General features: G+C 38.1%; 1 protein-coding gene across 1 annotated transcript; it reads left to right on the plus strand.

The window, feature by feature from the left end:
• The first annotated feature begins 13,438 nt into the window (after positions 1-13,438).
• On the plus strand, positions 13,439-13,871 carry LOC109503716 (uncharacterized). The gene is made up of 2 exons (XM_019840721.2): positions 13,439-13,542; positions 13,618-13,871. The coding sequence occupies exons 1-2, from the start codon at positions 13,476-13,478 to the stop codon at positions 13,779-13,781; spliced, it is 231 nt and encodes a 76-aa protein (XP_019696280.1). The 5' UTR covers positions 13,439-13,475; the 3' UTR covers positions 13,782-13,871.
• The last annotated feature ends 1,927 nt before the right edge of the window (positions 13,872-15,798 follow it).

Raw genomic sequence — 15,798 nt, forward strand, 5'->3', positions numbered from 1 at the left:
CACGTTGAAACTCGTTAAACCAATTTTTGACGGTCGCCATCGAAGGAGAAGAGTCACCGTACACAGCATCCAAGCGCTCTGTGATTTCGCTGCGCGATTTCCCTTCCAAAAACAAGAATCGAATCACCGACCGATATTGCTCTTTTTCCATTTTTCTAAAATCCGCGGACACGCCCGCTTCCACACGCGGTCAAAACAAAACTACGAGTCCGATTCGGCTGAAATTTCGACAGTAGCCGTCTACGAGAATGTACTACACGATAGTAAATTTCTCTTGCGATAGTGGCGCCATCGGGCGGTGAGGCTAAGTACTTATCGGACCGCCCTCGTATAACTTCGTATAACGCAAACAGAAATCTTATATATTTATATTAAGTGCACAACTTAATTCTCGATCCCTAATTTCAATCAATGACAGTACCTATTTAAATTCATATATCTTTCCCGCCGTATAATCATATTGAAGCATTATGTTTAAGCTTTAAAACACAGCATAATATATAGTTGATAATTCTATTAACATAACTTAAGAAAGCAATTGTGAAGCCAATATTGTTCAAGAAGCAACATTTGCAACATTGCTTCCTTTTCGTTTTCAACTAAAAAAAAGTACTGCTGAAGCCCAAGAAATGTTTTGTGAGGTTTTGGGGGAGGATGTTGTTTCCTACAATACTTGTAAAAAACGGTTCCAGCTGTTGAGTAGAAATTTTGATCTTCGTGATAAAGAACGCCTTGAACAGCCGAGAAAAATTGAAAATGAGAAATTGGAACAACGTTTGAAAGAGGATTCCTGTCGCACACAGTCAGAGCTTGCAAAAGAACTCGGAGTAACACGGCAAGCCATTTCTAAACGTCTACACAAGTTGAGGAGGATTCATAAGAAGGGCCGTTGAGTTTCCCTCATACTTACAACTACAATTGAAAACAAGAGTAGATGCTATGATATTGCGGTGTCGTTGATTTAAGAAGAACTTTCTGCACAAGATTATAACCTACGAAGAAAAATAGATCCTTTACGATAATCTAAAAAGGCGAAAATCGTAGGTTTATCCAGGTAAGCCTTCGACCGCGAATATTCACGTCAAGAAGGTGTTACTGTGTATATGGTGGGATTAGCGGGGCGTCGTATACTGGGTTGTTCTAACCTGGTAAAACGGTCACTTGCTCAGCATTATCTGCAGCAACTGATTCGTGTTAGTGTTAGTTCTGGAGGAAAACAGATTTTATACTAACAAAGGAAGAAGGAAGGTCATTTTGCTTCAGAATAATTGCGCCGTTGTCGGTCCCAAGCCCGGATGAGAAAGAAGGAAGATTGTAAGGCAAGGTTAGCAGCCTACCTAGCGTAAAAAAAAAACATTGCTCACTGAACTAATACACTAGCTTCGGATGTAGGATAGATATATGGTGATGACAAAGAAAAGGAAAAAATAAATGAGAGATCATCGCAAAAAGGAAAATCAAGACTAAGGAAAAACGAACTTACTCGAGTGCTGGAACATTAGGTCCTGCAGTAAAAAGGATCAAGAGATACTATTAAAGATAAATAAACATAAAATAGACATCTGCGCTTTGTCAGAAACTAACGAAAAAGGCAATAGATCCACCAAGTGGAACAATTACATACTAATTTACAGCGGAGTTTGAAAAACCAAAATTTGAGAGAGCAAAATTGTGTCGGATTACTGATATACGAAAAGTCTGAAGCAAATATAGACAATATATAATACATAAACGATCGACTACTGCAGGTCACCTTGATAACGGAAAATAAATCATTACATATTGTGTCTGTGTACGCGCCAGACACAAGTAAATCCAAAGGAGAAAAAATCCTCTTCTGTGAACAACTACATCACCTAATCATCACATAATAAAAAGCAAACCACTGCAGGACACGATCAAGACAAGCATATCTGGCACTTAAAAGTTGTCAATCAGAGGAACAGAATAGGAAATACAACTGCATCAGGAACAAAATAAACTTAAGAATAGATCAGATAAAGAAAGGAAACCTCAACGCACAAATCGGTAATAATGCCATTACAGAAATAAAACAATGAAGATGTGAAGAACGAAAGCGGAGATCTGCTCATAGATTCCTGTACAGTACATAGGTTCCTATACAGTATAGACTACGAATAAATAACACTTTTTTCGACCACAAAAAAAAACAATACAAGATAACATTCAACGTCAGACGTCAAAAAGTCTATAATAGATTATATTATCACAAGTCATAACATCCAACCGTCACAAATTCGGAATATAAGAGTTCTAGCATTAGCGAACATAGGAAGCGACCACAACTTGGTACTATGTAAACTTAGCATGAGAGCACCAAAATATAAGAAATATAAGCCACAGATTATAGAGAAGTTTAATTTGGAATTACTCCAATGGTCCCTAACAGCACATGATATCATTCGAAAATTCTATACTCATACTGTGAATATACGTTATAGATGTAACGTACTGAGAACATTCCCATAATACCTCTTGTAGTACATTATTTCTCATATATTCTCAGGATATATTTTGAATATCTCTTATTAGTACATTACTTCTCGTATATTCTCCGGATATACTTTGAATATCTCTTCCCTAATAGCACAGATATCCAGAGGACGTCCCGAATACATCTTGAGGACGTCCTGGGGATATTTCTTCATTCTCAAGACGTCCTTAGGACGTCCCCAGGAGAACATGTGCTATCAGGGTTATTAGTATATTATTTCTCGTATATTCTTAAGACATAATTTTACTTATCTCTATCTAGGGAGGTACTCTTATAGTATATTATTTCTCGTATATTCTCAGGATATACTATTACTTATCTCTTACAGCATATTATTTCTCGTATATTCTCAGAATATACTTTTGAGTTATATGCATTAGCGGATATGTAGCCATTTTGGATACATAATTTCCGATATTGCCGGCACTTGTCTTTGAATGCGTTCAAATACACAACTGTCGCACAACTGTTGAATTTGTCATATCAACACTCTGTGTTGATTGCGGTTGGTTCTAAAAGTAAGAGCCAATCACGTTCGACTGCTATTGTGCACGTACCACGCACGTACGAGTGGTTTGGTCTGCTGAACGCACCCTTTTTATGCTTTCTTTGCTGGTGATCATTGGTGACAATTGACGACGTTTAAAAATTGTGCGATTAATCATAGGTAAACCTTTTATAGGATTAATCATAGGTAAACCTTTTATAGGATTAATCATAGGTAAACCTTTTATTTCTTTTAAAATACGCTAAACGTAAAAGAAAATTTCCGCATGAAAGATAGTTTTCATAATAATAACATTCATAATAATAATAATAATAATAATAATAATAATAATAATAATAATAATCTTAATAATTTACGATGAAATACTTTTTACTACTGTTTAATTAACCTCCAAATCAAATATTGTGAAACTTGTTCATTGTATAGTAAGTTTATATTTCATAGCTCAAAAATATTTATTTTTACCTAAAACTCTGGTTATGTGTTTGCAGCCACAAAAAGGCACGCGTAAATCTATTCTGCAAAAGAGGCACACACACGCATATACACACAGAACTGGGATACAAAGCAAAGAGTAAGTACAATAATCAGTAAAAATTTACATTTTTATTTTTTTACCTCTTTACTTGCTTCTTATGTACATGTATACAAGGTTCCAATAATGCTTTTCCACATGAAATTTGCTTTTCATATATCTTAACGTAGAAAAGTACAACTTCATGTGGGAAGGCATTATTGCAGAACCCGGTGTACTGCCCAATGATTCGTTCCATTGTTATACTACACTAGAGTAACAAAAAGTACAAAATAGATTATAACAAGTCATTGACTGGAGTGTATATCTTTCATATGTCTTTTTTATTTTTGATTGTCACATTTGTACTTCGCGCGTGCAATTTATTGTAAATTATATATATAATATTGGGCACTTGAATAAGTTCTCGTTGTCTTTTCGTGAAAATGAATGCTTTATTTAAAAAAATTAATAAAGAACATGTCATTGAAAGTATTGTCCATCGCTAGCCACTACTTTCTCCCATCTTTCTGGCAGCGTACGAATACCATGTCGAAAGAACGACTCATTTTTTGAGGTTATCCACGACCCATTTTTTGGTATTTTCGTAAGAATAGAAGTGCTGCTCAGCCAGGCCATGAGTCATCGATCGAAACAAGTGGTAATCGAAAGGAGCTATGTCCGGTGAATGCGGCGGGTGGGATAGGACTTCCCATTTGAGTGTTTCCAAGTATGTTTTTACCGGCAACATGTGGCCGAGCGTTATCATGCTGCAAAATTACTCTGTCGTGTCTCTTCTCGTATTGCGGCTGTTTTTCCTTCAATGCTCGGCTCAAACGCATCAATTGTAGTCGACAGCGATCCTCCGTGATGGTTTCGTTAGGTTTGAGGAGCTCATAATATACTACACCCAGCTGATCCCACCAAATAAAGAGCATGAGCTTGGAACCATGGATATTCGGCTTTGCCGTCGATGTTGATGCATGGCCGGGCTTACTCCACGATTTTCTACGCTTCGGGTTGTCGTAGTGTATCCACTTTTCATTGCAAGTCACGATACGATGCAAAAAACCTTTTCTTTTTTGCCGTTGGAGTTGTTCACACGCCGTTCGACGTCTCTCGGCTTCAATTCGTACGGCACCCAATTTCCTTCCTTGCTTTTGAATCATTCCTAATGCTTTTAAACGTTTGGCAACTGTTGTGTAATCAACTCCTAATGATTCTGCAAGTTCATTTTGCGTCTGACATGGGTCTTCATCGAGTAATGCTTCCAATTCTTCGTCTTCAAACTTTTTTGGTGCGCCAGAGCGTTATTCATCTTCAACATCAAAATCATTATTTTTAAACCAATCTCTGCATGTTGTTTCCGACAGAGCATGGTCGCCGTAAGTCTCCACAAGAATTCGATGTGCTTCAGCTGCAGATTTTTTGGAAAAAAGTAATACAGTAAAATTCCCCGCAAATACTCTTTTTTGGCATGAAATTCGACATGTTTAACGCTATGAAAAAATATGTTGTTTACGCTTCGGCGGAATAACATACGCTGTCACTTCGAGCCTAATGGTGGAGCTTCACGATGAAGTTGGCTATAGTATTGCCCGATGCAAAAAGGCTAAGATAATATCAGGTGTAGTAAAAAGAAATCCATTACTTTTGCATGAAATTGAAGGCTTTAATTACCATAGTTAGAATGATCCGATTTAGGTCAAATATGCGCCGTTTTGTTCGATAACTTGTTGCCATTTTGAAGGTAATTTCATTATGCCTCTCTCATAGAAGCCCTCGTCCCTATTGGCAAAAAATTGAGACAGTCGATTTTCACAAGCCTCTCTTGAAGCGAATTTTTCACCAGTAAAATTGTTCGCCATGGACAGGAACAGATGATAATCACTTCGTGCCAGGTCCGGACTATAAGGTGGATGCATAAGAACCTCCCAACCAAGCTCCCGGAGCTTCTAACGAGTCACTATCGATGTGTGGCCTGGTGTTGTCCTGATGGAACACAATTCCTCTCCTATTGGCCAAAGCTGGCCGCTTCTGGGCGATTGCTTCCTTCAGACGGTCCAATTGTTGACAGTACAGTTCCGAGTTAAGTTTTGCCATAAGGGAGCAGCTCATAGTAGATATATCCCTGCCAATCCCACCAAACACACAGCAAAACCTTCCTGGCCGTCAATCCTGGCTTGGTCACCGTTTCCGCCGGCTCACCGCGATCCGACCACGACCGTTTTCGCTTGACGTTGTCGTAAGTGATCCACTTTTCATCACCAGTGACCAACCGCTTCAGAAATGGGTCGATTTTGTTGCGATTCAGCAGCGATTCGCAGATGGAAATTCGGTCCATGAGATTTTTTTGCGTTAACTCGTGTGGCACCCATACATCGAGCTTCTTTTTGTATCCAGACTTATTCAAATGGTTCCAAACGGTTTTTTGTGCAATCTTTAGTTCTTGGGCAATCGAAACAGTGCTTACATGACGGTCGGACTCGACAATGTCCATGATTTTATCGATATTTTCGACAATTGGCCTTCCAGTGCGTGGTGCATCTTTGACATCGAAATTACCGGAACGGAATCGACGAAACCAAAATTGCGCGTGATTGGCTGTTATAGTATCAGGACCATAAACACTATTCACATTTTCAACCGCCTGGCTTGCGTTTTCGCCTTTATCGAAGAAAAACTGTAAAATATAGCGTATTTTCTCTTTGCTAGTGTCCATCGTTGACGCGCGCTCAAACAAAACTGAGTCAACTAATCACAAAACTGTCAGAAAAGTTTTTTTAGTACGAAATCTCATCTTTTTAACGCCATCTAGTGGAACCCGATCGGACTTATACAACGCGAGATACAGATAACTAAAGCCATCTATTGGAAAAATAATGGATTTCTTTTTACTACACCTGATATCATCTGTCGGGAAACAGCGAGAACTTATTCAAGTCCCCAGTACATACGTACAGACATAGGTATATACATATGTACATATGTACATACATACGTACATACGTACACACGTACATACATATGTACTATGACGTGGCAGCCGTGGGGGCGCCCGTCACAAGAAAAACCCTCGGTCCGTAAGCGAGATTTGCGGGGGGGGAGAGGGAAGCCGAATTGCCCCCCCTCCCAAAATAATTAGCCCTAAGAATTAAGAGCGTGCAGGTGCGACGGTCGCGCGTCCCCAAGATTTGTGCCCATGGACCTCCCGAGCCACCCGGACAGGAAGACCAGGGAGGATGCCGAGGACGTCGCTCACCGCCCGGCGCGGCCAGCTCAGGTGAATGCGCTCTTTTCTCGTCTCGTCGCAGAAAGTTTATCATTATTCTGCAATGATTACCGCTGCCGTGTATTATTCCACAGGCTAACCTGACAACACGGACGAGGCAGCAATATACCGTCGAGCACCGTTCTCGACGCATGGGTCGCTAGCCAAAAACAACGGCTAGACGGACAAAGAGCCACGCTCGCGAGACGCCGTGAGCGAGAGAGAGCGAGCGAGACAGGGCATCCGTTCCGCGGATTGTCAACAGAATTCGCGGAAGGATTCCCGGACGAAAAAGAAAAAGGAATAACAAGAAAAAAACGAGAGACGGGAAGATCCGTTTTTCTCTCTCGATGGAGAGTTGAGTTTTTCGCCTCGAAGAAAGGAGTCAGATTCATTTTTGGCCTCGAACCGATAAGATTCGAATTACCGCTCGTCAGAGAAAACGCTTTGTGTACCGCTCTAAAGAGAGAAATAAGATTTGGTGTTCCGAGATTGCGAAGGAGAGAGGAGAGTGGGTGTTACGACCGCTATCGGGGAGTGGAGGAGTGCCGTGCCTTATCGAAGGCCACGATCCCGGAGAAGACCGAGCTGCCACTGGCCGCGCGACCGGACCGACCGACCCGTCGACCATCGAGGACCACGCCGCCGGGAGGTTCCCGTCACTGTAAGACCGTCCACCTGCCATTTGTTTCTCCGGTGTTCCGTTAAGTGTCGCGTTCCGCGAAAACGCATTGTATACGAAGAGCGGTATCGACCTCGCGTAAGAGCGACCGGAAAAGAATTCACGTGTACCGTATCGCGAGGAGCGGGAAGTTACCGTCTCCCGGTGTTACCGAATAAATCCCAATCTCGCTAAATCGGCCGTTTGGTTTTCTTCTTGGTGCGTTTCCGCCTCCTGATTTCCGACGAACCCTTCCCGTCTGCCGACTCAAACTTATCACGAGCTACCGGACCCGACGGATTCGCGCGCCGCGAGTAAACTTCGTGTTGGTGAGTGGTGCAGCCCGCTGCACCTGGCACCCAACATTCGGTTGGTGCAAGACCGCGGCGCACGGACCGACGGCGGTTTGTCGGCGCTTTGAAAGAAGCGTCGCAGTACACACGTACATACATACATACGAACGTTTATACATACGTAAATACTTACGTACATACATACATACATACATATGGTACACACATATATACATACATATACATACATACATACATACTAGTTGCGCAACTAAGTTTCCGGGATTTTTTGATCAATAGAAAATGGAAAATTTCAAGAGAAATACAAAAAATAGTTTATTCAAAGTATCATCCCTCGCTAGCTACACATTTTTGCCATCTTTGTGGCAATACATGAGTACCGCGACGATAAAACGACGCGTCTTTGGACCGAAACCATTCATCCAACCAATTTTGCACTTCTTCGAAATTGGTCAAGTGTTGCCCAGCTAAGCCATGCGTCATCGAACGGAACAAGTAATAATCGGAAGGGGCCAGGTCTGGCGAATACGGCAGGTGCAGTAGCAGATCCCATTTCAGCGTTTTGATGGTGTTCTGGACGATAGAAGTGCGATGGCACGGAGCGTTATCGTGCTGCAATATCACTCGTTCGTGTCTCGTGTCCCATTCTGGCCGTTTTTCGAGCAATGCATGGTTCAAATTGATCAGTTGTTGTCGGTAGCGATGCCCATTGAGTTTCACCCGCTCATTCAGCAGCTCATAGTATACGATTCCTTTCTGGTCCCATCAAACGCAGAGCATTGTCTTCTTTTCGAAGCGATTTGGCCATGGCGTCGATGTTGATGCTTCTCCAGGTGAAAGCCACGATTTTTTGCGTTTGGAATTCTCGAAATATATCCACTTCTCATCGCCAGTAACAATTCGATGCAGAAAACTCTTTCATGCCGCAAAAGCAAAATTTCAAAAGTGGCTCTTCGATTTTCCATCTGTCTCTCAGTCAACTCATGCGGCACCCATTTTCCTTCCTTTTGAATTTTTCCCATGGCAAATGGTAAACGTTTGGAAATACCTTGGCGAGTCATATTTAATGTCTCCGCAAGTTGATCTTGTGTTTGCGTATTATCTTCATCCAATAACGCTTGCAGATCGGCGTCTTCAATTGTTTTTAGTCTTCCGGAGCGCTCCTTGTCTTCAGTGTCGAAATCGCCACTTCTGAAGCATTTAAACCAATCTTCACAGGTAATTTTCGATGATGCATGTTCGCCGTAGGCCTCCTCAAGCAAACGACGTGCTTCAGCTGCACTTTTTTTCAAGTTAAAGCAGAAAAGCAAAGCTTCCCGCAAATGCTGTTTATTTGGCACAAAACTCGACATCTTCGTTGTTAGAAAAAATGTTTTTGCGTTGCGATATGTGTTGGTATTACGACTGGTTATTGTTAACAAATGTCCAAGCTATAAAAAAAACACAACTTCAGATATGTATGTCGACTACATGTGTCGTTAGCGCTATCCATGTGTGAAACCCGGAAATTTAGTTGCGCACCTACACTGAGAAAAAAATATCTGATAATTGGAATGGATATTAGGTTGTTCGGAAAGTTCGTTTCAAATTTTGCGCGCTCCACATTTCTATGTAATCAGTAAGAACGAGGGCGCTCTAAACGATTTTATGTTTGTCAACAAACATTCCTGGATCTATGAGCCCGCTAAGGAAACTTCGCAGATCTTCCTAAATGCAACTATTTCGTCAGAAATCAGTTTGAAAAATGGAGAACCAAAAAGTTCATTTTCGTCATGTGATGCTATATTGTTTTAAACGTGGCTTCACGGCTTCGCAGACCCTGAATGAGATGTTCTCAGTATATGGAGATGCCTGCGTCACTCACCAGACAGTTCGAAAATGGTATCGAAGATTCGAAGCTGGCGATTTCAACATGGAAGATCAAGCTCGCTCAGGCCGGCCTCAGGAGGTTGATGAAACGTTTCTTATAGATCTCATGCACGAAAATCCTCGAGTGACAGTTAGAGAACTCGCCGACACTCTGCACAAGTCTGTTTCCACCGTGCATGACCATCTGAAGAAGCTAGGATTCTCAAGTCGACTGAATGTGTGAGTGCCACACGAAATGAATGAACGGCAGTTGCTGGAACGTGTGAACGTCTGCGATATGCTGCTTCAACGGCACCAAAAAGAACCGTTCTTGAAGAGGATCATAACAGGCGATGAAAGTTGGATCCTATACAATTATGTTAGCCGCAAGAGGTCGTGGGGAACGAGCGACGCGTCTACGCAAACAGTGGCCAAGCCGGGGCTTCACGCGAAAAAGGTTCTTCTGAGTATCTGGTGGGATTTTAAGGGCGTGGTTATATATTATGAGCTTCTTCAACCAAACGAAACCATCAACGCGGCGAAATACAGCCTTCAACTGGACGAACTGAAGACTGCCATCGCACGGAAGCGCCCTGAATTGGCCAACAGGCGTGGAATTGTTTTCCATTATGATAACGCCAGACCTCACGTCGCAATGTCTATCCGTAGGAAGCTGTTAGACTTCGAATGGGACGTTCTTCCTCATCCTTCATATTCTCCCGACCTTGCCCCATCTGACTACTATCTATTTCTTTCTTTAAAAAATTTTCTTCGGGACAAGAAATTCGAGTCTTTGAAAGTCCTCAAAAGTCATTTTGATAAATTCTTCGCCAATAAGAAACCTTTATTTTGGAGCAAAGGCAGCTTCCATCATGCAGCTTCCTGAAAGATGGGCCAAGGTCGTTGAACAAAACGGTACATATTTGCTTCAATAAAGTTCCTCTTTGTGTAAAATATTGCGCTCTTAATTTATTTCAAAAATTTGAAACGAACTTTCCGAACAACCTAATATATACATATGGTAAAAAAAACTATAGTTAGGAATACCACATTTATGTTAAGCATTACCATAATTGTGGTAATAATAATAATACATGCATATTCATCCAATCCATATAACAATTTTACTATAAATAATGGTTAAGTTAAACATAAATATATTTGAGCTATTGGGTGAGTGCAAAAGTTCGTGCGGAGTTTGTGAGTAAAAGTCACACAGTGATTAGGCAAACAAAAATCTTTATTCAATCAATGATATATTCTCCATCGTTTTCTATAATCTTTTCCCAACGTTCTGGCAGCATACGGATGCCTCAATCATAAAAACTGCGCGGTTTAGATTCGAAGAACGAAGAGACGCCGTTTTTTAAGGCCTCCAAAGAGTCAAAGTTTTTTCCATTTAAATAATTTTGCAATGACCGGAACAAGTGATAGTCAGATGGTGCGATATCAGGAGAATACGGTAGATGCGTTAAGACATCCCAATTCAGGCTTTTCAATTTGCGCAGCGTCTTTTTCGAAACGTGTGGTCTGGCGTTGTCGTGATGAAAGACGACTCCCTTGCGATTTGACAAAATCGGACGTTTCTCTTTTATTTCTCGATTCAGATTGGTTAATTGGCGACAGTACTTGTCCGAATCAATCGTTTCGCCAGCGGGGAGAAGCTCGAAATAGATTATGCCCTTGCAATCCCACCAAACAGAGAGCATCACCTTCATCGGGTGCAAACTGGCCTTTGGCATTGCGTCACCATGCTCACCTGATTGTTTCCATGTCCGTTTGCGCTGAACATTGTTGTAGAGGACCCATTTCTCATCGCCCGTCACTAGTCGATCCAAAAACGACTCGTTATTGAGCCGCCCGAGTAAAGAAACGGCTGCAGAAATTCGCTTGATTTTGTTCTTCTCGGTCAGCAAATGGGACACCCATATATCGAGCTTCAAATCGAATCCCATCTTTTTTAAACGCCAAAAAACGGTTGATCGGTCAACGTTTAGTGCTGTAGCAACTTCTTCTGTTGAAATTCGCGGATTATTGAGCACTAAAGTACGCAAAACATCGTCATCAATGTCAGAAGGTCGACCAGAGCGTGGCTCGTCTTCAAGGTTAAATTCTCCGCGCCGAAATTTAGCAAACCATTTTTCCACAGTTCGTTTAGCTGGTGCTTCATCCTGATAAACATCCTGAATGTTTTTTACGGCTGCGGCAACGTTTATTCCCTTCCGAAACTCGTAAAGCATAACATGCCGTAAATGCACCTTATCGATACTCATTTTTAAAGTGATATTTCTCGAAGCAGTTTGTATGAAAACAAATGATTTTTTTTTTAATAACAGCTGAAGACGTCACCTTTCCAACGTTATATAATATGTAGATGGAAGTATTAATGACAACACTTTACGACGCTTATAACTCCATGTATTGAAACTCCGCACGAACTTTTGCACTCACCCAATACATATACCAAATGGTACTATGAATTAACCATTTTATATAGTTAACACAATTATAATTAATCGCAAAAAATGGTAAATATAACTATATTTTTACTAATTGTTTTACTATTCACATAGTAATAATAATAAAAAGAGAATAATTAAACACATTACCATTTTATATAGCAAATGTAACTATATTAATGATTTATTTAACAATATTTAGAACTTCTAATTTACAAAATATTTAGTACTGACTATCAAAAAATTACGTACAACAATAATGCTTTTGCACAATATTACAGAGCGTCCGTAGCACTCATGATGTGGCTATTCGCTTGTGAGTACTATCTATCATATTCTGTGGCATACTACGAGAGTGCCATAACTAATTGAGTGCATCACTAACTGAAGATCGGCCTAACGTGCGTAAAAATCGCGCCTTGCCACAGATCGGGATAATTTTTCTTAAGTAGGAACGCGCATGCGTTTACGACGTTTTAGCCAATCAGAAGTCTTGACGCATGCGCACAGAAATTCTCGCCGGGAAAGAATTGTCCCAGTACTGCGTTGCTATTAGCGATCATACACATGCACATTTCGGACTATAATTGTTTTGGTCGGCAGCTACCGAAAGAAGTGAACAAGTGAACAAGTGAAGATATATGCAGTGAGTTATTGTCAGAAGAAAATCCGTCGTTTACGAACAAGTAAGTAATAACTATTATTATAATATAATATTTATGAACGATAATATATATTTTAATACTTAAAGTATAAAGTTTAGGATTTACGACACCTATACACCGGGACAAAAGGAAATTAGATTATATGCAAGAAGATAGAAAGTATAATTATAACAAAATATTTTCTCTTTTCCTCACATAATTTCCTTTTGTTCCAGTGATATAAGTACCATAAGTCCTAAATTGTATGCTTTAAGTACTAAAATCGTGGACAATACTTAATCTATACAGATCACAGAGACATTTTATATATAAGCTATTTATCTAATTTAGCAAGAAAATCTGTCTGTGACATCCATATAGATTAAGATCAGTCACACTTCTTATTAAAAGTTAGTAACAGAACCTAAATGTTCTCACTGATATTGCTAGAATGTCGATGCTATAAATTTTACGTATCATAATTTTCTAGCAGATACAAAAAATAACAATACGTTTTAGTTGTGACATTTAGAATTCTAGTTGGGTCAACAAAATATTTCTCTGAGCATTGATTGAAGATTTAAATATTTTTCTCAAATAACTCTTAGTACAACCATTAACTATTTACTTGTTTTGTTGAAATTAACATTTATTGAATCATAGTTCAAATTAAAATTATTTTTATGTATTTCATATTTATTCAGGTTGAAACTTAATGTTACATCTTTAACACTACTGATAATGTCAATTTTTATTGAAGAAACTTTACAGGAATGGGGTCTTGAGGAATACATTGAAAAATTTAAAGGTTACAATCTTATTTTTATAATAATTTACCTACAAAATGTAAATATAATAATATTGTACTTTTATTTGTCTTTAGAAGAACAGATTGACACGAATGCATCCCTGTATATGTCTGATTCGATGGTTAAAGAATTAATTCCCATAATCGGAAAACGTTTCTGTTTTCTTGAAAATCGGAAGAAATTACTGGAAATTAGAAACAATAAATCCATTACTGACAATTCAGATTCGGTAGGATAACTTCTACTTCTTTTCTAATTCTATGATTGTATTTGTGTTAGAATTAACAAATCTTTTTTCTTTTAACCAACATATAGGCTTGTATTTATAGTCATTTCTTATCTTTAATCACAGTCAAATGTTATATTTAAAATCGTTCTAAGTTCATCTTAAAATGCTTTATTAATAATTTCATTAGCTATGTACAGCTTTGAAAGATGAAATTATTATAAAATGGTTTTAAATATAAGATCTGACTATGAATATCAGTTTAAGAAATTAGTGATAAAATGTGTTAGATATAGGAATATATTTTTAAAAACTCCATTTAAAAACAATTACAATTCTTAATTTTACTAAAGTTATTCGTATTTTTATTCTTCAATATTATATAAGTAGAGTACATTCTTATAATGGACTTTTTTTTCTAATATTGCATTGCATTATAATAGATTTTATTCTTATTATTTATTCAAATTATTGTCAACTTTAATGAATATTATTGCTTAGGACATTTCGATCATAAAGGAATCTCAGGATTACATTAGTGTAGCTAGTACTTTGTCAACAGATACATGTCCTAATCATAAAAAAGTATATCTTCAATACAAATCTTATAATTGCATTAAATATCACATTTTTTAAATATATTGAATTGCATTAAAATTGATTTCACTTTTGTTATATTAATCTTATTATTTATCCTAATTATTGTAAATTTTACTTATGAATATTATTGCTTTAGGATATTTTGAATAGAAACGAATCTGAGGATCATGATATAGTGAGTGCTTCTTCGACAAATGCATGTCCTAATCGTGGAAAGGTATGTATTTCCCATACAGATTTTAAAATATTCTTTTAAATTGTATTAAAATGTTTTGGCTACACAGGTTTATGTAGAAATTTAAACTATTAAGTTTTTATACCTCTCGTTTAATATTTTTAAGTCATAATTTTCGTTTATAAAACGATAAAAGTTCAACTAGCATTTGTTGAAATATTTGCTCATTTTTGTAAAATATAAAATTATTAATTATATATAAACGAAAGCAATTTTACTATTTTTGTATTTTCATTAAATATTTTTGAGATTTGAAAAATTTTTTTAGATTCTACAACAATTACTTCCTGAATCATATACTGGTAAAAAAATACTGTGTCAAACTACGATTGACTCCATCAGATCGCGGTAAAATATGTAACATAGTTATTGAAAAGCTTCTTACCACATCTATGAAGTATGTAGTACATCTTTTAAAATATTATATCTTTTTATATTAATTTATTTCGTATTTATTTATTTCATTCTATTCTAATATTGTAGAATAAAAAATGAAGAATTTGAACATTGGGCTAAAGAAATAGTCAGCCTCTTTAAATATGAAAAAACATCTACGTATTATGTTCCAAGTAATAAAAAATTGCAACGTCTTGCTACCGGTAAACTCTGGGACAAATACAATAATCTTAAAAACCTTGTTAAAAAACACGAAGAAGTTTGTGAAAAAAAGAAAGTTAATTTGACTCCTGATTTTCAAGAGATATTGATTAAATTGCGTGCTATTGAACCAGATGACACAGATCTTTCAAATCTTTGGAGAAAAACATTCTCAGCAAGAGACAGAACAAGTTCCATTGTTAATTACTACGAAGAATATCCAATTTTAAAAACATCGATTGGTAGTACATTGGTAATCATAGATATTATTTAATGTCGTATATAATTCAGACAATAAATATTTTGTAATGCAATGTAAATTGTTACAGCTACAAATCGATTTCGAGATAGAAACAGATAGGCTCATATTTCAAACAAAGTGGCCTGCAATTGCTCCATATATATTACTTCTCGCTGAAAAGACAGAAGCATGCCCGTCGTTATGTGAACTATGAAATGGTACATGTATAGAGGTTTATATACAGGGTGTCCGGTAACTTATCAAACAGCCGCAATGTACAGATTGAACAGATCAAAATCATCAGAAGTTGTATACCATTTTGTGCCGTATAGTTATATGTTGCCGTGTATTATATA

The sequence above is a fragment of the Harpegnathos saltator genome, unplaced genomic scaffold (genome assembly GCF_003227715.2).
Source record: "Harpegnathos saltator strain DR-91 unplaced genomic scaffold, Hsal_v8.6 scaffold851, whole genome shotgun sequence".
Taxonomy (NCBI): domain Eukaryota; kingdom Metazoa; phylum Arthropoda; class Insecta; order Hymenoptera; family Formicidae; genus Harpegnathos; species Harpegnathos saltator.

Bases quoted from the DNA above. Each gene is read 5' to 3' on its own strand.
- LOC109503716 (XM_019840721.2), top strand. From the start codon at position 13,476: ATGTCAATTTTTATTGAAGAAACTTTACAGGAATGGGGTCTTGAGGAA. The intron at 13,543-13,617 runs GTTACAATCTTA...ATTTGTCTTTAG, and splicing joins ATACATTGAAAAATTTAAAG to AAGAACAGATTGACACGAAT.